The sequence below is a fragment of the Littorina saxatilis genome, linkage group LG17, assembly GCF_037325665.1.
Source record: "Littorina saxatilis isolate snail1 linkage group LG17, US_GU_Lsax_2.0, whole genome shotgun sequence".
Taxonomy (NCBI): Eukaryota; Metazoa; Mollusca; class Gastropoda; order Littorinimorpha; family Littorinidae; genus Littorina; species Littorina saxatilis.
Genome location: NC_090261.1, coordinates 62,340,214 through 62,361,587, shown reverse-complemented (window position 1 = coordinate 62,361,587; position 21,374 = coordinate 62,340,214). Strand labels below are relative to the sequence as shown.

At 40.4% G+C, this 21,374-nt stretch overlaps 1 protein-coding gene across 2 annotated transcripts in view; it reads right to left on the bottom strand.

The window, feature by feature from the left end:
• The window catches only part of LOC138952038 (tyrosyl-DNA phosphodiesterase 1-like), a 13,555-nt gene extending 646 nt beyond the window's left edge, over window positions 1-12,909 (bottom strand). Inside the window, exons 1-14 of one of the 2 annotated variants that reach the window (XM_070323615.1) lie at window positions 12,654-12,909; window positions 11,712-11,960; window positions 10,915-10,958; window positions 10,240-10,295; window positions 9,857-9,953; window positions 9,326-9,360; window positions 8,837-8,929; window positions 7,995-8,210; window positions 5,480-5,558; window positions 4,951-5,133; window positions 4,413-4,528; window positions 3,664-3,771; window positions 821-923; window positions 187-298 (exon numbers count right to left, since the gene is read on the bottom strand). In XM_070323615.1, the coding sequence (XP_070179716.1) occupies window positions 187-298; window positions 821-923; window positions 3,664-3,771; window positions 4,413-4,528; window positions 4,951-5,133; window positions 5,480-5,558; window positions 7,995-8,210; window positions 8,837-8,929; window positions 9,326-9,360; window positions 9,857-9,953; window positions 10,240-10,295; window positions 10,915-10,958; window positions 11,712-11,960; window positions 12,654-12,660 (1,498 nt within the window). In that variant the 5' untranslated portion in view covers window positions 12,661-12,909. Of the gene's footprint in view, window positions 1-186; window positions 299-820; window positions 924-3,663; window positions 3,772-4,412; window positions 4,529-4,950; window positions 5,134-5,479; window positions 5,559-7,994; window positions 8,211-8,836; window positions 8,930-9,325; window positions 9,361-9,856; window positions 9,954-10,239; window positions 10,296-10,914; window positions 10,959-11,711; window positions 11,961-12,653 lie in introns of those variants that run through there. The other variant, XM_070323616.1, reaches the window with a different exon arrangement.
• Between the last annotated feature and the right edge of the window lie 8,465 nt (window positions 12,910-21,374).

Below are 21,374 nucleotides of genomic sequence, written 5' to 3'. Positions count from 1 at the left end.
CTAAATGAGAACTGAGACCCTAAAAACCATCACTGAGCTTTAAATCTTTATATTGTAGAAAAAAAGTGAACTATGTTTGAGTAAATTTCTGTACCCTTGTGAAACTGTGTTTATATATGACTTTGTTTGGGTTGTTTGTCTGATGGAGGAGGATAAATATTATATGTGATGTTCTGGAACACGTACCTCCTTTCTGATACGTGGGTGGTGGCAGGTCGTATGGAAAAGGCAACATCACTTCATCGCTGTCAACCACTTCTTCTGCAGTTTTGGCTACTGGGAAGCTGCCATCACATCCCTGTTGAACAAAATCATCTAGCAATTTATTCATTGTGACCTGGGAGACATGTTCACCACTTTTTGGTCTTTCGCATCTTTAAAGTAGGCACAGCTAAAAACCTTAAAAACAGTTGAGAAAAAATGTCACAAAAAAGCCCTATAACATCTACAGAAATGTAAAAACCTGTAGTATTGCTAGGGCTGGTGTTTTTGGTTTTATTGCATTTCTTTTCCTTGGTAATGGGTTGCTGTAAGTTTGTGTGTGTGTGTGTGTGTGTGTGTGTGTGTGTGTGTGTGTGTGTGTGTATGTGTGTGAGTACATGGTTGACACGTATGCATCTGTCAGAGCAACACCAGGGCTGATGGACATGAGAAAGTTACTAACTGGGAGGGAACCAGTCGCAGGGTAAGATTATTTGAAATTAAGATCTATTTGTGATTCCAACCGATAAGACCCTGAGGCTAGTTCCAACCCCGTTGGTAACTTTCTTGAGCATATCAGCCTGGGTGTCTCTAAGTATATGAGGCCTAAATCACTCACCACGTGGCTGGGGAGGAAGAGAACACCAATCTCATATGATCGTATCATCAGCTGAGTCTTCTGTTTCTCCAGCATTCCCCAAGCTGCCTTGGACAAGTTGGCACTAAAATGCAAGAATGCATTATCATTATTGCTGATGGCATTGTCACCATTATCATTATTGCTGATGGCATTGTCACCATTATCATTATTGCTGATGGCATTGTCACCATTATCATTATTGCTGATGGCATTGTCACCATTATCATTATTGCTGATGGCATTGTCACCATTATCATTATTGCTGATGGCATTGTCACCATTATCATTATTGCTGATGGCATTGTCACCATTATCATTATTGCTGATGGCATTGTCACCATTATCATTATTGCTGATGGCATTGTCACCATTATCATTATTGCTGATGGCATTGTCACCATTATCATTATTGCTGATGGCATTGTCACCATTATCATTATTGCTGATGGCATTGTCACCATTATCATTATTGCTGATGGCATTGTCACCATTATCACTACCATGGAACCCTCCCTTTAACAGGTACAAAAACCTGAGAAAATCAGGTCTTAAAAAGGAAGGAGTGTTAACCCTTAGGCTGGTTGTCGCGACATATGTCGCGCTACTTTACGTATACTATCACCTGGTTGTCACGACATATGTCGCGCTACTGGCTCAGTCTGTTTGGTTGGTTCCGATTACCTCCCATGGATGCGAAAACCTATATGACCGTTTGTCTTTATTTTTCTCTCTGTTAATTCACCAGTGGCTATGTAACATGTGTTACAGAATTGCACCAGTGTAAGGGTTAATTCACCAGTGGCTATGTAACATGTTACAGAATTGCACCAGTGTAAGGGTTAATTCACCAGTGGCTATGTAACATGTGTTACAGAATTGCACCAGTGTAAGGGTTAATTCACCAGTGGCTATGTAACATGTGTTACAGAATTGCACCAGTGTAAGGGTTAATTCACCAGTGGCTATGTAACATGTGTTACAGAATTGCACCAGTGTAAGGGTTAATTCACCAGTGGCTATGTAACATGTGTTACAGAATTGCACTTGCTACTAAACTTCAATTGCGTTTTTATAAAATTGTTTTCAAACTAAAAAAATCAACTCCAAATGCTATATTTGGTGAACTTGGAAGATATCCACTAGATGTTAATATGAAATGTAGAATGCTTTGCTATTGGCAAAAACTGATTAGTCCTATTCATAAAAATAAATTTTCAAGTATTGTGTATTGCTTTACTTATAAATTGTATATCAACAAGATGATTGAATCTAATTATTTATGTTTTATTGAAAAAACCTTAAATGAAATTGGTCTCTCTAGCCTTTGGACTTTTCAAGAAAATGTTCAATACTCAAGCGCATGGTTTAAAAAGAAAGTAAAAAGAAGCTTGTATGACCAGTATATCCATAAATGGTTTACAGAAATTTGGGGAAAAAAATGTTTTGGAATTATCGAATGTTTAAAGATATTTTTTGCATGTGAAGACTATGTCACACACCTGCCATATCAGCAATGTGCTTCAATGATGAAGTTTAGAACATTAAACAACAATTTGCCTATACAGAAAGAACGTTATCTTTACATCCCGAGGTCAGAAAGAACTTGCACCAAATGTGTATCACAAGACATAGGTGATGAATTCCATTATTTATTTGTCTGTGATTTTTTTAAAGAAGAAAGAGCTGAGTTGTTACCACCTTACTATTGGAAAAAACCTAATGCACTTAAATTTAAAAAGTTGTTTGCTACTAAGAAAAAGAAATTGCAAAAGAATATTTTGGACTTTATTAATAGAATTTGTTACAGTTTTTCATAATTTTTTTAATTTTTTTAATTTTTTATTTACTATATTAGCATATATCATGATTGTATTGATTGTATTTATTGTTCAAAATGCCCCCATGGGTTATGGACTAATAAAACTTGAAACTTGAACTTGAACCAGTGTAAGGGTTAATTCACCAGTGGCTATGTAACATGTGTTACAGAATTGCACCAGTGTAAGGGTTCATTCACCAGTGGCTATGTAACATGTGTTACAGAATTGCACCAGTGTAAGGGTTAATGCACCAGTGGCTATGTAACATGTGTTACAGACTTGCACCAGTGTAAGGGTTAATTCACCAGTGGCTATGTAACATGTGTTACAGAATTGCACCAGTGTAAGGGTTAATTCACCAGTGGCTATGTAACATGTGTTACAGAATTGCACCAGTGTAAGGGTTAAATCACCAGTGGCTATGTAACATGTGTTACAGAATTGCACCAGTGTAAGGGTTAATTCACCAGTGGCTATGTAACATGTGTTACAGAATTGCACTAGTGTAAAGGTTAATTCACCAGTGGCTATGTAACATGTGTTACAGAATTGCACCAGTGTAAGGGTTAAACTGGGGGTAAATTTAAAGAGGTTATGAATAGAAAGTCTGAAGAAACAGGGTCTAAAATTGGAGGGAGTCTTAAATTGGTGGTCTCAAACGGGAGAGTTCCACTGTATTGTACTAATCCACAACCATCATTCCAACCACAGACATTCTAAATGCAGGGAGCTTTATACATTGAGAAATGTAAAGATAAGGTACATATATATACAGACCCGGATACACGCACTCTCTCTCTTTCTTTGTGTACGAAGTTGCATCTCTCAATACACACACAAACATATGTATAACACACACACGCACGCCCACACACATGTACACACACACGCATATAAATTAAACCACCCTCTTCTGCAGATCAAGAGAAAGATTTGAAACAGAAAGAAGAAAGAACAAGCACGCACATGAATAAGAAAAGTTACAAACAAAATGCAACATACCTGGTAACAAGAAACCATGCAGCGCGTGTGTAGTCTGGAGACACCCGTGTGTACGTTTTCATGTGTGGAATGGCTACTGTACGACCTCTGCCCTCACTGCCCCACTTTCTGAAAAATGTCAAGGATACCAAGGCCAATGTTATTTGAAGGTCAATGTCTGGTTTGTTTGTTCGTTCATGGGCTGAAACTCCCACGGCTTTTACATGTATGACCGTTTTTACCCCGCCATTTAGGCAGCCATACGCCGCTTTCGGAGGAAGCATGCTGGGTATTTTCGTGTTTCTATAACCCACCAAACTCTGACATGGATTACAGGATCTTTTTCGTGCGCACTTGGTCTTGTGCTTGCGTGTACACACGGGGGTGTTCGGACACAGAGGAGAGTCTGCACACAAAGTTGACTCTGAGAAATAAATCTCTCGCCGAACGTGGGGACGAACTCACGCTGACAGCGGCCAACTGGATACAAATCCAGCGCGCTACCGACTGAGCTACATCCCCGCCCCAATGTCTGGTTGAAGCTATTGTCCTTTCACGCTTCATCACTACAAATACAAGATAGAAACACTTAACATAAAAAAATCTGATGTTTGATCATTTGTTGAAAAATTACCGATTCCTTAGTCACCGTCACATCTGTCAATGTCGTAATTTGTTAAATCACCCTGTGCAACAGTTTTTTTTCCCCTCAATGTTAACAAACATTCCAAACTTGAAGACAGCATAACAATATTCCAAAACACACTTACCTGACAAAGTTGTTGAGATAAATCTGTTTCTTTGCAGTCTTGATGCTGTAGGGTAGACAACCCCCACCACCGTAACCCTCTAGACACAGACGCACATTCTCTTTTGATGGGTACACCTTGAACAAATACAAAGTCATTTACAACATCACTAAATTCTGAGCTTTAAATGAATCCAAAATGCACAAATCGATGTTTGCTTCCCTTGAAAATCTAAATTTCAGTACTAATTGAAAACCTTACTTTTACAATTCAATCTTCATCAAACATAATTCACCCTAGCTTCAAACTTCTGCGTTTCTTTTTTCTTTCTCTTTCCACAATTAGGGCCTGATCTTTAATGAGCAACAGAGAAAGCACCAACTGACAACACTACCACCACCAGAAACACAGTAACCGCCAAAATATAGAGGCGTACTACAGATACAGCCCTGTGAAAGTGACGCCATATACTGAAAGAAGAGTGAACTTTCTGAGATTCAAGCAGTGTGACAACAAAGCTCACAAGGGGCCAAATATGGATACTGCCAGACGTATTTACCAGCTGCAGTTTGCTGTGATGAAGCGGAGTGGGGGTGACGCCCTGGCACTGACTGAGCGAACCCAGCCATTCGTCACACAGCCACTGGTCAGGGGTGGCGCCCAGCGAACCGATGCTGGAGAACTGACCAATCACTGGCCACGAGCTCATTTCTTTCTTGTCTGGCCCCGCCTCTTGCAACACCTTAAAGTCAAACACAAACAATTAAGAACGTAACAGATTAGCAAAAAGAAAAGTTTGGCATAATAATGTTCATCCTTCCAAGGCCGAAACATTCTGTTACAAAATTCACATGAAACACAATTACATACTCGACAAATGCTCACACACACAGATATATTCTTTACAGACAGACAAACAAACATGATAGTTTTGTAACGTTATTCTCAAATGCTATTTATGCTTCCTCAAACAAAACAACAAAACAGTGAAATATTTAGTAACTTCACCAATCCAACACAGATCAAAAACAAATAAAAAGTCACTAAAAAAACCCCAGCAATTAGTACGCATACAGCTGATTGATTACCTTCCGCAATTTCAAGTGTCCCCATGCCGCTTTCCTCTCCCCGGTGTGTCTCCCTGGCACAGACCCAATGATGTACGCTCTGAAACAGTCATACACAATGCACATTGTGTGGCTGTGTATGTGCGTATGTGTGTGTGTGTGTTTGTGTGTGAGTGAGGAAAGAATAAGAGAGATAGACAGCTAGACAGAGAACACAAGAGATAGAAAGAATGCGCGAAAAATAATGACGTCATAACTCATGACAACAATTTAACACACTGTGGATCACGTGCCGGAATTCCACACTTTCTTACCATCCTGACGAAGGCAGTTTAGGCCACCCCCCAAAAAAAAAGTCTGTTTACGGTAACCCGACCGACCCTATTTTTTTCGCGCGACCCTAGACTTTTTTTTGGCATTTGGGGGAGAAAAAAAGTCTTTGTTTTTTGGCAAAATAACTTAAAAATATGGTTTTTGGGAAGAAAAAAAAAGAGAAAAAAAACCCGACCTACCGACCCTATTTTTTTGGCCTATGTTACCGTAAACAGACCTTTTTTTTTGGGCCTTATCTGCCGAAATATTGAGAGAAAAAAAAGTACCTAACCTGGTTACTGGCGTGTCTGCTTTTTATTACAATGCACATTGTTAAGAAAAGTCTCAAATCGGTGTATTTGTACAATAATAATTTGAGGATAAAAGTCACTTGTTTATTTCAATGCTTGAACTGAGCTACGAGCGGATAGCGGACAAACAAACACAAAATCACAAACAGATTGAGGTTTCCAGGGACAAATAAATTCACATGCAGGGTTTAACCAGGGAGAAAAAGGCAATGGGACATTTGTCCCCCTCAACCAAATTCCGATGGGACATAGTCCAAGGCAAGAAGCACCAAAGAGGCCTGTACGCGTTTTGACTAAAGATGCAAAATGGTGCAATATGGTGCCATCTGAGAATTAGCTGCTATATCGTGGTTGGTGTGTGTGTGTGTGTGTGTGTGTGTGTGTGTGTGTGTGTGTGTGTGTGTGTGTGTGTGTGTGTGTGTGTGTGTGTGTGTGTGTGTGTGTGTGTGTGTGTGTGTGTGTGTGTGTGTGTGGTGTGGTGTGGTGTGGTGTGTGGTGTGTGTGTGTGTGTTCCGATGTAAAGTGTACATTTGGTGGCGCAGAGCAGTGGTATGTAATCTCAATGCGCCCTGTGACGCACTGAAGGGAATTGTGATGGGACATTTTCAGATTTAATGCGCCAATGGCGCAGGGCGCACTGGTAAATGAAACCCTGCACATGTCATCCTGTCCATGTGTTTAAGACTAGTGATTGACCCCTCCAATGTTTATCTCATAAAACCAAGGGTACTCACTCTTTCACAACCCATAAAAACCCGACAGAGTTATTTTCGGAATTCTTCTATTTGTACACACAGACTCACACTCATACTCCGCAAATGAGAGAACCCATTTACCCACACAAAATTCTAGAACCCCTGTCTTTCCCCTACACTCATACACTCCGCAAATAAACAGAGAACCCATTTACCCACACAAAATTCTAGAACCCCCGTCTTTCACCCACACTCATACACTCCGCAAATAAACAGAGAACCCATTTACCCACACAAAATTCTAGAACCCCCGTTTTTCCCCCACACTCATACACTCCGCAAATAAACAGAGAACCCATTTACCCACACAAAATTCTAGAACCCCCTGTCTTTCCCTCACACTCATACACTCCGCAAATAAACAGAGAACCCATTTACCCACACAAAATTCTAGAACCCCTGTCTTTCACCCACACTCATACACTCCGCAAATAAACAGAGAACCAATTTACCCACACAAAATTCTAGAACCCCTGTCTTTCACCCACACTCATACACTCCGCAAATAAACAGAGAACCCATTTACCCACACACAATTCTAGAACCCCTGTCTTTCCCCCACACTCATACACTCCGCAAATAAACAGAGAACTCATTTACCCACACAAAATTCTAGAACCCCTGTCTTTCACCCACACTCATACACTCCGCAAATAAACAGAGAACCAATTTACCCACACACAATTCTAGAACCCCTGTCTTTCCCCCACACTCATACACTCCGCAAATAAACAGAGAACCAATTTACCCACACAAAATTCTAGAACCCCTGTCTTTCACCCACACTCATACACTCCGCAAATAAACAGAGAACCCATTTACCCACACAAAATTCTAGAACCCCTCTTTCCCCCACACTCATACACTCCGCAAATAAACAGAGAACCCATTTACCCACACCAAATTCTAGAACCCCTGTCTTTCCCCCACACTCATACACTCCGCAAATAAACAGAGAACCCATTTATCCACACAAAATTCTAGAACCCCTGTCTTTCCCCTACACTCATACACTCCCCAAATAAACAGAGAACCCATTTATCCACACAAAATTCTAGAACCCCTGTCTTTCCCCCACACTCATACACTCCGCAAATAAACAGAGAACCCATTTACCCACACAAAATTCTAGAACCCCTGTCTTTCACCCACACTCACCGGGCTGCACTGAAGTCATGCTCACGAACATGGCGTTCCCAAGGCAACAGCGGTACCACATTGTACGCGGCCATGTAGGCAAGCAAATCTCTCTTGAACTTGGTCGGAGAATCTCCTGGCAGTGCTTTGGAGGAGGGGGAAGAAGAGGAGGAGGAAGAGGAAGAGGAAGCTTTCTCCCCCTCAGGTAGCCTGGGAAACACTGGGCTAATCCACACACTGTACTCAAGAAGAACAAAGGGTTGTTAGTGTTATACACAAGACTTTGAAAGAGACTAGGTGCAAAGGTTTAAAAAAAAATTTTTTGTTACAGTGTACTGTATTTTTAAAGTATAGACAATGAAAGAAAATAGAAGAAAAGGTCTAACTATAAAAAAAATACACTAGAAAAAAGGACTTTAGTTCATAAGCAGTCTGAAATTATCATTAAGGGCAGTCTATTTTGGTGCAAACTAAACAAAATATTACAACAAAGCGTGTGTAGTCTCTTTGCACTCTCTCTCTCGGTTTCATTGTCCTTTGTTTATTGTCTCCATCTTTATGTTTTAGTTTTACTTTTAGCAGGGACAGATTGTAAGACTTAGGTGTCAGCCTAAAATCTCCATCCTTGAGTATAAATATTGTTCATGAGTTTGTTCCTCTCCTACTCTCATTCAACATCCCTACCCCCTCCCCTGAACAGACACATAGACAAAGAACACTTTATTAACTCAACGAGGAAAAACTCAGGTGTGGCGTATACAGCACAGACACGTATTGTCAATACGGACACGTATTGACATACACGTATTGACATACACACATGGACATAACTTAACAAATAGCATGGACGTGAGCTTACTTACCCCTGTGTCTTTTGGTCCCAGTCGCCGCTGATGAGGTTAGCAGTGTGGATGATGACACGCATTCCACAGTCGTACAACAGCAGCATCATCTTCCTGAAAACAGTTTGGTACAATGTACTTTCCCTGTTCTAAAGCCGCTCCAGGGCTCAAGGAGGAAAGGCTAGAATAAGGAGAGAGAGAGAGAGGGAGAGAGAGAGAGAGAGAGAGAGAGAGAGAGAGAGAGAGAGGGAGAGAGAGACAGAGAGAGAGGGGGAGAACGAGAGAGAGAGAGAGAGAGAGGGGAGAGAGAGAGAGAGAGAGAGAGAGAGAGAGAGAGAGAGAGAGAGAGAGAGAGAGAGAGAGAGAGAGAAGAAGGTCTGCATTGATACTAGCTGAATGCAGCCAGCGGAACTAAACTTCAGAATTATATATGTCACATCTGAATGCATTTTCACCCAACCTCTACTTTTACTGGTGATCAATGATGCTCAAGCAATAGCTATCACTTACGTGTGATGAGTGCCGTACATCATCTCAAGCTTAGCCTGAAAAGAAGGAAAAGCGGAGAAACAGTCTTTACTTGCAGTTTCATTCACTTACAGTTACACCCTCTCCTAATGGTCGAATACAATAAACAGAGCATTCAAACAACTCGTGTTTACAAAATATGGCGGGAATTTTTTTGACTTCCATCTTGCACAGTTTGTCAGAAAATGAAGCAGATTTTTTCACAATCATGGAGCAATTAAAACACCAAAATACAACCCAATAAAACCACCTCTCTCATAAAAAACCCCAACAACAACAAAACAACACCATAAACACAGCGTAAGAAAATCTTGCACAGTACTCAAGGCAGAATGAATTTACGAACTAAAAAAAAACCTTGGAAAATCATGTCTTAAAATGGAGGGAGTCTTAAAATCCAGGTAAATTATAATTGCAGAGGTTATAAAAACAACATCTGAGAAACGAGGATCGGAGGAAGTCTTAAATTGGGGGGTGGGGGGTTCCACTGTACAAACAATTAATATGACTCACCCGACAGAAAGAGATGTGAGGATATGGAATACCATCGGCTTTCAGCTGCGTTTCACTTCTCTCTTTTTCCCCGTGTACCAGCAACAATGGCTTGTCTCTGGAAAAGACAAAAGGTTTCTCATCAAGCTGGGAAGTTTTTTTCTACTTCCCTTGCAGCCAATAACTTTTTCTATTGATCTTCCGGGTGTTATGCTTTTCATTTTACCCTAAGATCAACTGATCGTTATTGCTGAAAGCCACAAAACTGCGTTCATCCTACCAACAAATTAAGCAAACTCTGAAGCATCTAAGAAACGCTGCAGCAGCAAGATTAATCATTGACTGAATGCAGCAACATTGCCAACCAACTGAAACAAATTTGAATACAATTGGGTTCAACTTACCGAAACTGTTTTGGGTACTGCTCCACAAGCCAGGGAATATCAACCATGAAGTTGAACTGGAATCAAAGAACATGGTGTTATGAAATGCCCATGGCATGTCTGGAGCATTTGAAGAGAAAACATCTATTGTGTTTAAAGATATCAGTATTTGAATACAGCTCTCATTTTCCTTCTAACTTACAATTTCTGCCCCCTGTTTTATCCGCTTTCTGTGTGCTTTTAAGAGTATCACATACAGTGCTATTAAAATGTGCCATCATAACAATAACAATAACAACACTTTATTGTCCATTAAAATGTTACATGAAAATGAAAAACTTTCTTCGGCACACCCTGCCTGCCTGCAAACGATTATAACAATTGGACAAAAGGACAACACACATAAAACATAAATCATAGGTTCACGTATTTAATAACAAGCACACCTATCATACTTCATAAAAGCTTCCCACCTGTACAGAAGCTAGGACCCCCTTTTCTAGACCCCTGGCTCTTTCCCAATTTCAGACCCCCCCCCCCCCCCCCCCCCCCCCGACATTGTTTTACAAGATTTTCTATTCCTATACCTCCATTTTCAGACTTCCACCAGTTGAAGGCCTTATTTTCTAAGATCTTTGGCAGTCTTAAAAGGGGGTTCCACTGTATTCGAGTCTCATAACTTGCGGCATTACCTACCTGGCAGGACGCTTGCAGGTTTCCCATCAGTGGAGACAGGATGTCTGAAGCAAACAGTTTAATCATGAATCAAAGGAAGTGCATATTAACCTTTGGATATAACAATGCAAACCGAAAATCCAAACAGTTTGAAAGTTTAAGTATGTAGCTATTATTTGCATGCTCACCCAAAATACAGTGGTCTGCCGCTATACAGTGGTCTGCCGCTATACAGTGGTCTGCCGCTATACAGTGGTCTGCCGCTATACAGTGGTCTGTCGCTATACAGTGGTCTGCCGCCATACAGTGGTCTGCCGCTATACAGTGGTCTGCCGCTATACAGTGGTCTGCCGCTATACAGTGGTCTGCCGCTATACAGTGGTCTGCCGCTATACAGCGGAACCCCCTTCTAGGAACCCTGATATAAGACTCTCTCCCTTTTAGTTTGAAGACCCTGTTTTGTCAGATGTTCTGTGCATAACCTCTGTAACTTGACCCCCATTTTCAGACTCACTCCTTTTTAAGACCTGATCCTCTCAGGCTTTTGAAGGTCTTAAAAACGGAGGGGGGGGGGGTTCCACTGTACCTTCTTTCATTACACAGTGCATCCCCCTTTTAAGTCCCCCTATTTCAGACTATCTCCCTTTTGAGATCTTATTTTCTTACACATTTTTTTCATGAACCTCTGCAAAATTATCCCCATTTTAAGACTCCCTTCTTTTTAAGACCTGAATTTCTCAGATTGTTGGAGGTCCTAAAATGGGGGTTCCACTGTATTGCAAAATCTGCAAATGATACAATACGCACATGTGGTATACCTTTGATTGAAACAGCCCCAGTACTGTTGAACCTGTCATCAATACCCCGGACTTTGGTGAGGAAGAGACTCAGGGGCTGGAACTCAGAGAACACATCGACAATGGTCTTGTCGAAGCCCCTGGTCTTCTCCCTTTCCCTCTTTTGATGTTGAGACTTCATGGCTCCTCTGTCTGTTCTTGGCTTTTTCTCTTCTGTTTTTAAATCTGTCTCTGGCAGCGGTGAGCTTTTCCTCTTGAGGTTTTTCTCTCCTGCAGAAAAAACAACAAACATACAAATCTTATCAAGAAATCAGTGTCTATCAAAGCAAAGAAACACTGGGTGAATATATGCTACATGTAGTTATTCTCTCACAGCACATGTTGCATTTGAAAAAGAACAGAAAACCGGCTGTGAATTTAAAAGGTAAAAGAATTCAGGAACACATCTTTTAGAAGAAAAAAATCCTTGAACTCACAGGCACACGAAAAAGAAATTTTAATCAAGGTTTTGTGTGTTTGTCAGTGAATGAAAACAACACACTTAACATTCATAATCATATCAACAGTAATTTACAGTATAGTACTACAGTGGAACCCCCCCATGTAAGACCCCCCATGTAAGACCCCCCATGTAAGACCCCCCATGTAAGACCCCCCATGTAAGACCCCCCATGTAAGACCCCCCATGTAAGACCCCCATGTAAGACCCCCCATGTAAGACCCCCCATGTAAGACCCCCCATGTAAGACCCCCCATGTAAGACCCCCCATGTAAGACCCCCCATGTAAGACCCCCCATGTAAGACCCCCCAATTTCAGACTCCCTCTTTTAATTTAAGACCTTGTTTTCTCAGATTTTCTGTTTAAAACTTCTGTAACTTCACCTAATCAAATTTTTAAAAAGGAGGCTCCACTGTAAAATGTACCTCAAAATTATGTCTCTTCAAGCATGTCAACTACAAACCTTCCATCTTGAAATCTTGAAAATGGACAGGATTTGTCCTGAAATTTCTGTCACCGTGTTTAGTAGGTTTGCTGCCAGCACCCCCTTCACCCCTGCTCTGTGCACTGCCACTGCTGGATGGGCTGAGTTTTGGAATGGAATACTTCTTACTGTCTTCACTGCTGGATGGGCTAAGTTTTGGAACGGAATACTTCTTACTGTCTTTACTGCTGGATGGGCTTATTTTGGGAATGGAATGCTTCTTACTGTCGTCACTGCTGGATGGGCCAAGTTTTGGAACGGAATACTTCTTACTGTCTTCACTGCTGGATGGGCCAAGTTTTGGAACGGAATACTTCTTACTGTCTTCACTGCTGGATGGGCCAAGTTTTGGAACGGAATACTTCTTACTGTCTTCACTGCTGGATGGGCCAAGTTTTGGAACGGAATACTTCTTACTGTCTTCACTGCTGGATGGGCCAAGTTTTGGAACGGAATACTTCTTACTGTCTTCACTGCTGGATGGGCCAAGTTTTGGAACGGAATACTTCTTACTGTCTTCACTGCTGGATGGGCTGAGTTTTGGAATGGAATACTTCTTACTGTCTTCACTGCTGGATGGGCTAAGTTTTGGAACGGAATACTTCTTACTGTCTTTACTGCTGGATGGGCTTATTTTGGGAATGGAATGCTTCTTACTGTCGTCACTGCTTGAAGCATTTTGTTTTGGAATGGAATGCTTTTTACTGCTGCCTGCGCCAACACTGTCACCTCTGTCATTTGATGTTGTCCATGAGGCACTGAATGTCGGGCTTGAAGTTTGTTTGCTGCCAACACTGTGACTGCTACCACCAGCAACAGAGTGTTTCTTTGGTTTAACTAGTGATTTGGAGTCATTCCTATCCTCAACTGAATCACTGTCACTGTCAGATACTTCATGAGTCTTGCTCAAGGACAAGATCTTTGAGACAGTCAGCGGTTTCTCAGTTAGCGGTTTCTGCTTTGCTCTGTTTGTCCTGGGTGAGGAAGACACACTCTTCCTGCTCCTGTTGAGAGATGCAGACCCTGATGTGGTGTCAAAGAGATCCTGTGATCCATCCAGAGAACCGCTGTAGTCCGGGGGCTCTATCGTGGCATCGGAGTCTGATTCCGAGTCTGAAATGTCATGGGTTTTGGCCACGGAGGCTGCTAGTCTGCGGTCGTCCATCATTTGCTGCTGGTGTTGTGTTGCTTCTGCATCAAACTGTTAGAGACTGTTAAAATACTCTGTTTAAAACAAACATTTACCATGATATCGATAAGAATGTGATATTGACAAAGCTATACAAATTTCTCTGTGATCACTAAGCAAATATAACACTAACAGTTACAGACAAACAATAAAATGCCCTGAAAAAACTTTTTCATCCAGTATTATATTATTGATGCAAATCATTATTTTAATCCGCTCAGATATATAGAACAATGAAAATTGTTTGATAAAATGAATATTTATATGCCATCACATGAAACATGGTGTATTGCATGCCTGCTGGTGCTACTGCATTCAAGCCCCACAATGGTGAATACCATGCAGTCCAAGAACCGACTTGACAGTGAACAGATAATGAAAGAAAGTTTGTATGAATATGGTCGGTGACTATTTGTCACAACATTTCTAAATTAGCATGCATTTAACAGACCCAAATGCAATATGGAATATCATGAGGGGACGTAAAAAGGCCGCGAGGCCTACTCATCGTCCCTACTACTACCTAAATGCCTTTACCTGCATTCCTCTTTTCTACGAGACGTCTTCCTAAAGCCAGTAAAGCACTAAAGGGTACGTGTTACCGTTAGCATTATCCAGGCATGAGACCAAGGGTAGGGCGGACGGTGGCGAGAGAGGTGAAGGGACGGGGAATATGTTTACAGTACCGTGTCCGTGAGCCGGGTTGTGAGCAGTGCCCGCCAGTGTTTAGATCAGGCACTGTCGCGGCAGACGCGCCTTAGTTCTGTGCAGGAAAATGCAGCGCGCTATTCTAGCCATCTGGTCAACTGTCGTCCTCATCTCTAAGGCAGACTGATACCAAGAGGTCTAAGTTAGTAGTTACGCCCGCCTTCAGGCTCAGGCATTTTCAAACGCTCGACTCAAGACTATATCCGGATTAGGGGTTGTCATCTCGGGTAGCCCGAGGCTGTCTTGGTTCTAAACTAAAGATTGACACAGTTTGTTAAACTCACTGGGAATCTGTCTCAAGTCATATCACACGATCGCTGTGGCTTTCTGACAGCTGTGCGCATCCAGCAAACACCCAAAGCATCACCTCACCCTCTCAGTACTTTTTCGTCCAGTCACTCTTTGAAATATAGTCTGTGACTGTACTGTCGGCTTGAATACCTCTGCTTACCTCAGCTTGAAGCTGCCTCGCGATTTCTTCGTCTGATTCTGCTGCCATACTTGACACGGCTACTTTTCGTTTTATGTTTGTTTTCGAATTTTCAAAAAGCAAAGCCATTTTGTTTTATCAGCAATGCAATATGACATAAGTTTCCGCTGATACTCTTCTGATGCGTTTTGAGCCACGACATTGATATGTATATCGAGTACTGTGTCAAGTATGGCGGCAGAATCAGACGAAGAAATCGCAAGGCATCTTTTATACGCAACTAACTTAATGTTTTGTACTGTTTACCAGAAGCTATAGCAATTTTCATTCCCGTTTTCCACCTTTTCTCTTTGGTTTGTTCATTTACATTTTCAGAATGTAAGCATTTATTCCGTAGAAATGCAAGTTTTGGATTTTTCTTTTTAACGCTTTTGTCTTTGCCTTTCGTATTTCTTGAGGGATATTGAAAGCATTTCATTACTCACACTTTTCTTGAAAGAGTGTACCGGTCAGTTTGAGGACATAATCAGCAAACCACACTTCGTCAAAGCAAAAATTGGTGGAAAGGATAGTCGATCAAACGACAACTAGTTGAGCTTTCAATAAGTATAAATCTTACGAACGCGTGTGTTGTGCGAGTTTATCTGTCGTAGCTTACTGCATAGAGAAGTGTAGCAGACGATACTCATGTGGCAATCACTCTCAGTTTGAAGACCCCTTCATTTAAGACTCCCTCCCTATTAAACCAGATTTTCTCAGATTTTCTGTTCATAACCACTGCAAATTTAACCTAATTTTTCTTCTTGTCGTTCGCTGTTAGATCGTCAGTCCGGACTGCAGGGTGAAACGTGCTGTCCTCTCCAGGTCCTGATTTTAAGACTCCCTCCTTTTTAAGACCTGATTTCCCTCAGAGTTTTAGAGGTCTTAAAAAGGAATTGTAGTATAAAGTAACTCGGCAAGACCACACACATGCACACAGAAACGGAGACACACGCAAGTTGTGCTTGCATTCGTACACAAACTATCACAGAAAAACCCACAGAAGAAAACAAAAACAAGCACAAACACACGTACGCTTTTGTGACAGAAAAGACACACATGTGCACAGATAAAAACCAACATACATTCAAGCTAGCACGAGCACACACATTGGTACAAACATTGTTTGATTGAAATGTTCTGTTTTGTTTTGATCTTCGAAGTTTTTGTCTGTATGTCTAATTACTGAACATTGTCAGCCAGGTACATGTAGTAAATTTGATGGCTTGGTTGAGAAATGCAGAGTGTTTTTTTGTGTTTAACATTGAAGTAATCATTGACACTTTGAAGACTTTTATTTATTCAAATTCAATTCATGCTCATGTGTTGTGTGTGTGTCTGTGTGAACGTGTGCACTTTGGATATGAACAAATAAGCATGTGTGCTTAGTGGTGTGCATCTGATGTGTTTTCATGATTGTAAAAACATCTGTCTAATGTATGTCGCACACACACACACACACAAAGAACCAGTTCTTCATTTAAAATATATCTATTTGCCTTTTTTTGACATTCATACATGTTAAATGATTTCCCACGTCTTTTTTTTCTTCCTTGAACCAAATTGAAACAATGTGCACATCCACATACATCACAATCAGACCTTACAATACAAATGTCATGCAATTAGGACTCAAATTGTAAGCATTTGTTATGTCTGATACAGAACATTTTGGGTTAAAGTGTAACTAAACAAGCAAAAAGGAAAAACATCGTTCAGCAACCTTTACACTTTGATATGAAGAAAGGCCTCATATACTGTCGAACTGCGAAAAAAAAAATTTTTTTCTCTCACTCGGTCACTGTTTGACGGACATGTGAAGTGCGCGCCAGGAACGACAATCTTCTTAGTTTACCTGATTAATGCCCTTAATTTTTGGTTCTGGTACTTTCAGTTCCGGCTGTTGTCATCAATCTACCAAAATAAAAGATCAAACGGAGTTTTCGATTTTTATTTCATGGTTCAGAAAAATATTGCTTATTTTCTGAAGTCAACCGTTTTAGCGAATCTTTCTTTGATTCTTAAAAGTCATTTCAGATTTTTGAAAAATAGTTAACGGTTAGTAATTACCAATATATCGTAAACAAACATATCGATAGGTTTTGGTAAGAAGACACATGTCAAGTACGATGAATGTGGTACCAGTATTTTTGTGGTAAGTAAGGATGCATTTCTTTGCTGTAAGCACATTTACAATGCACATTTAATCTGTTTAGCAACATAAACGAAAGCATGGTACAGTGCCGCTTGTTTGTGGTCTATCTTTTCGCGGCAGATGCGTAACAATTAGGGTCTCAGTTGGAAAAAGCTGCTCGGAACCAGAGCAGATTTGGCTTGGGTTCTTTGAGTGTGAATGATCGACGAGTGGCTTGACATTTTTAACGAATCATTACTGTAGCCTACTTCAAACCATCATCTGTTTCTGAATTTGTCATCATGATCAGTTATGATTGAGCAGTCTCATAGGAATCGTCCATAAAATGTTAAACCGAAAAAGGGCAGACGATTCTGAATCACACAGGCTGCTGTACAAAATCAGATCTAAAACGATATTTTGAACTGCGACGTCTGCGTAAATGCCCTGTAACAAAATACTTTGTCCTGGTCATGTGTATACACATCAGCTTCTATTGGGAAGATCAGTATTTTATATTAATCACAAATACAAGATTATAAATAGTTCTGAAGATCGCCTTTGATTTCAGTTTCAGCGGCAAACTAGCAGATCTGTCCAAACCGGCATCGTTTCATGGTTGAAACTTGAATAATCCCAAATAGATCTGAGTGGGGGTAAGTTGTATAGTATTTCAATTTTTTACGGCAGTTTTATTTAAAGATAGTGTAGATCTAGTGGATGTCTCTGGTGAAGACTACAGTTATATGAATTTTTTGTTGTAATATTAAAATGATTGTTCTTTATTTACACAGTTGAATAATTTGTATTTATTTGTTTGCAGATTACGGCATACTGAGTGCTCCAAGAACATACGCCTGCTGGCATTTTGTGTCTTTTCTGAAGACGTCGAGGCAAGCAGAAGTCACGGTCCTGGCCACACACACACAATGACATGAACAAGAAATGATATTTTTTCATGGGCATATCCAGTATTAAAACTTTATTACCATGCAAACGCAACGATTAGAATTTAGAGAAGGTCATCGGTCACACACACACACACACACACACACACACACACACACACACTGGGCGGATCCGGAGGGGGGGTTCCGGGGTTTCCGGACCACTTAGGAGCCGGCCTTTGTATTCTAAGTGACGATTTTGGAAAGAAGTTGGCTAATTAGTTTGCTCAGGTTGCGCCAGATCGATCAATTGTCCTTGTGATTCAAATTTTTCTTTTTAATATATTTACTTTTTTGGAAGGTGTATTAGGGGATGTTTCTTTGCTCAGATTGATCCATTTTCCTTGTTTTTATCAACATACATTTGTCGGACACCCCCCCCCCCCCCCCCCCCCCCAAGGAGGTTGAACGCTTCGTGTCTTCAACTGAACGCTTCGCGTCTTCAACTAAACGCTTCGCGTCGTCAAATTGACCCTAAAAGAAATTTGGAAACTCCCCCTTAAAAATGATGTGATCCGCCCCTGCACACACACAAACACACACAAATAGAGAAGTAATAAATGGATACAGTTTTTCTTTATTTAAATTACAATCAGATGTGGTCGTAGAACAGGCACTGTAAACAAAACCTAGCATGATATACCACTTGTGTGATGTTTCGGTCAATATCTTTATTTTACTTTCAGAAATACATTGGCGTTTTGAATGTCAAGGGAAGTGATACAAATGCTGCAGCGGGCTATCAAGAACGCGAAGGCAAACAAGGTAAATACCTACTTCTGACATTAGTTTACTTATTAACTCTTTCTATACTGGCCATTATCTCCCCAGTCTCTCCCCAGAAACTGGCCATTTGCATGGGTTTGCAAAAACATTCTAAAAAATAAACAAAACAAGATGCAGCCTTCAAACTCATAGGTTTTATTGTGAATATATTGCTAAAACATATGCCAAAGTTTGGTTTCATTGTTGTGAAAAAAAATAAAAATATGATGTCCAGAATTGATGGGTATATTTTACGCAATACGAAAAAGGGGGTATGTATTTTGACTTAGAAGCATTTTTTCTTATGAAGGCTCTGTTTGCAACAAAACTGTTTTTGTTTACTTGTATGAAGATTGTGCTAACACAAAAACATAACAAATACCAACTGATTTTCCATTTGGTGGTCATGTAAGCATTGTGAACATGTCCGAAAAATCTGATCACACACCATGTGGTCGACATGCAGACCTGAACGGCCAGTGTATGGTGGCAGAGTTGGAAAATAGGAAAAGTCTTGATGCCAATCCTTCATCAAAAACCGAAGAAAATCGTCATTGTAATAAGTTTGCTTTATTCTAAATCAAACGACTAGGATAGATGACAGACACAACGACAAACACATTCAATTCTATGTAAAACATACACAATGCGCACGTTAACAAGCTGGCCATAACAATGTGCCCATCGTGCATGAAGTGTGGCTTTGGTCGGATCAGTAGCCGTGCTTTGTCTGCGATGCTAAACATGAAATTTTGTTAAAGCGACGATTTAGCAATGTTGTTGTTGCTGCTGCTGCTGCTGTCTGTTCTTGTCACGACATCTCGCCATATAACAGATTTTTCCCTCCTGATTCTGAGAAGAAGCTGTTTAATTGTGATATCAGGCCTAGGAACCCCTGATTTTCACTTGGAGCATTCTCAAAGAAACTTAGCGTATGTTAAGAAAAATGAGTGTACTCCACACTTTGTCTTTTGTTGTTCGTTGTCGTTGCATGTCTACCGTTCCACAGCCACCTACTATAAGTGCAAGTGTTAAATGACGTATTTCCACAAAAGACTGCTTGCAGAGAATCATGTGATGCCAATGACAGGTAAGGACATGTGGTAATACATACTACGTTTTGGAACCAGGGAAAATGCAGCACAAATTATTTATCAACCAAATTGATTGACTTGTGCACCATGACAAAAGTTTTCTTTGATCCATAAAAGGTCTTTTGCCAGAAAAATTGCTCTGAACATCAAGTACTCTGCAAGTTGTCACACATTTACATTATTGAAATGAAAAGAAAACACACCAGTAACCAGGTTAGGTACGTTAATATCTATAATCAATATCTCGGCACGTTACTGCCTTCTTCGGGATGGTAAGCTGAACATTATTGAACAAAATAATCGGTTTAGATTGTATACTTTGATTCCTGAACGAAGAAGCAGAGGTACTGCATACAACTAGGACTGTAATATCAGCTTTTGCCTGAAACACACACACATACACTTATAAAATTAATGCAATGTCATTGTATGAAGCCAGAACAATCACTAACTTACATAGTTGGACACACAATTACCCATCACTGAACAATAAATCGAAGTCGGGTGGATTCAATGACTAAAGCAGTAAAGGCTTTGAAAAAACCCTCATCACAAAACATCCCCCCCCCCCCCAAATTTTTTTTTTTTTTTAAATAAATGAAATAAAACAGGTTGTGTATATAGCGCAGTAAACACCATGCAGGTACAAGCAAAGATTTGACAGTGATTATCCTTGTTTTATATAGCACACATTTTCTAGTTTTAATCTCTCTCTCTCTCTCTCTCTCTCTCTCTCTCTCTCTCTCTCTCTCTCTCTCTCTCTCTCTCTCTCTCTCTCTCTCTGGAAAGTAATTTATTGACCTGTGGGTTATTTGCGTTTGTATACACATTGGTGATTCGTAAACTATGTTGAAAGAGATTGTCAAACAATATTATATGGGGTGTCTTAAAAAAAATGTATATCAACAAAATCTGTCATTATTATCAGGCACACGGTTTTAACAAAGCTATGTCACGGAATGCAACATAAGTGGCTTAAAAAATCGTGTTTTTGTGTGTGCAGGATATTCGCTAGGACAGGACCTCAAGCTGAACCAGCACAGCAGCGATGCATTCTTCCATGGCTTCCACAAAAGTCTTTCACCTATGGCGGGCATTGCATACAGATAGTCCAAAGAGGGTTAGGGTTACCCTAACCCTCCTTTTTAAAAATTCTTTAGACCAATTATCCCTCTGTTCCCATGTTAAACATGGAATAATTCTGGACAAATGCGAGGACGTTAGCTTTTTTTAATTTTATTTTTTTATCATTGTACTTATCATTAAAACTTGTTTAGATTTCGATTCGTAAACCATTTACATTAATCCTTTGTTTTTTAACTTTGTTCATCTTACCACAGTCACTTCGTTGTTTAGATTTATCATTAAATTTGTTACCATTATGCAGGAAAAAT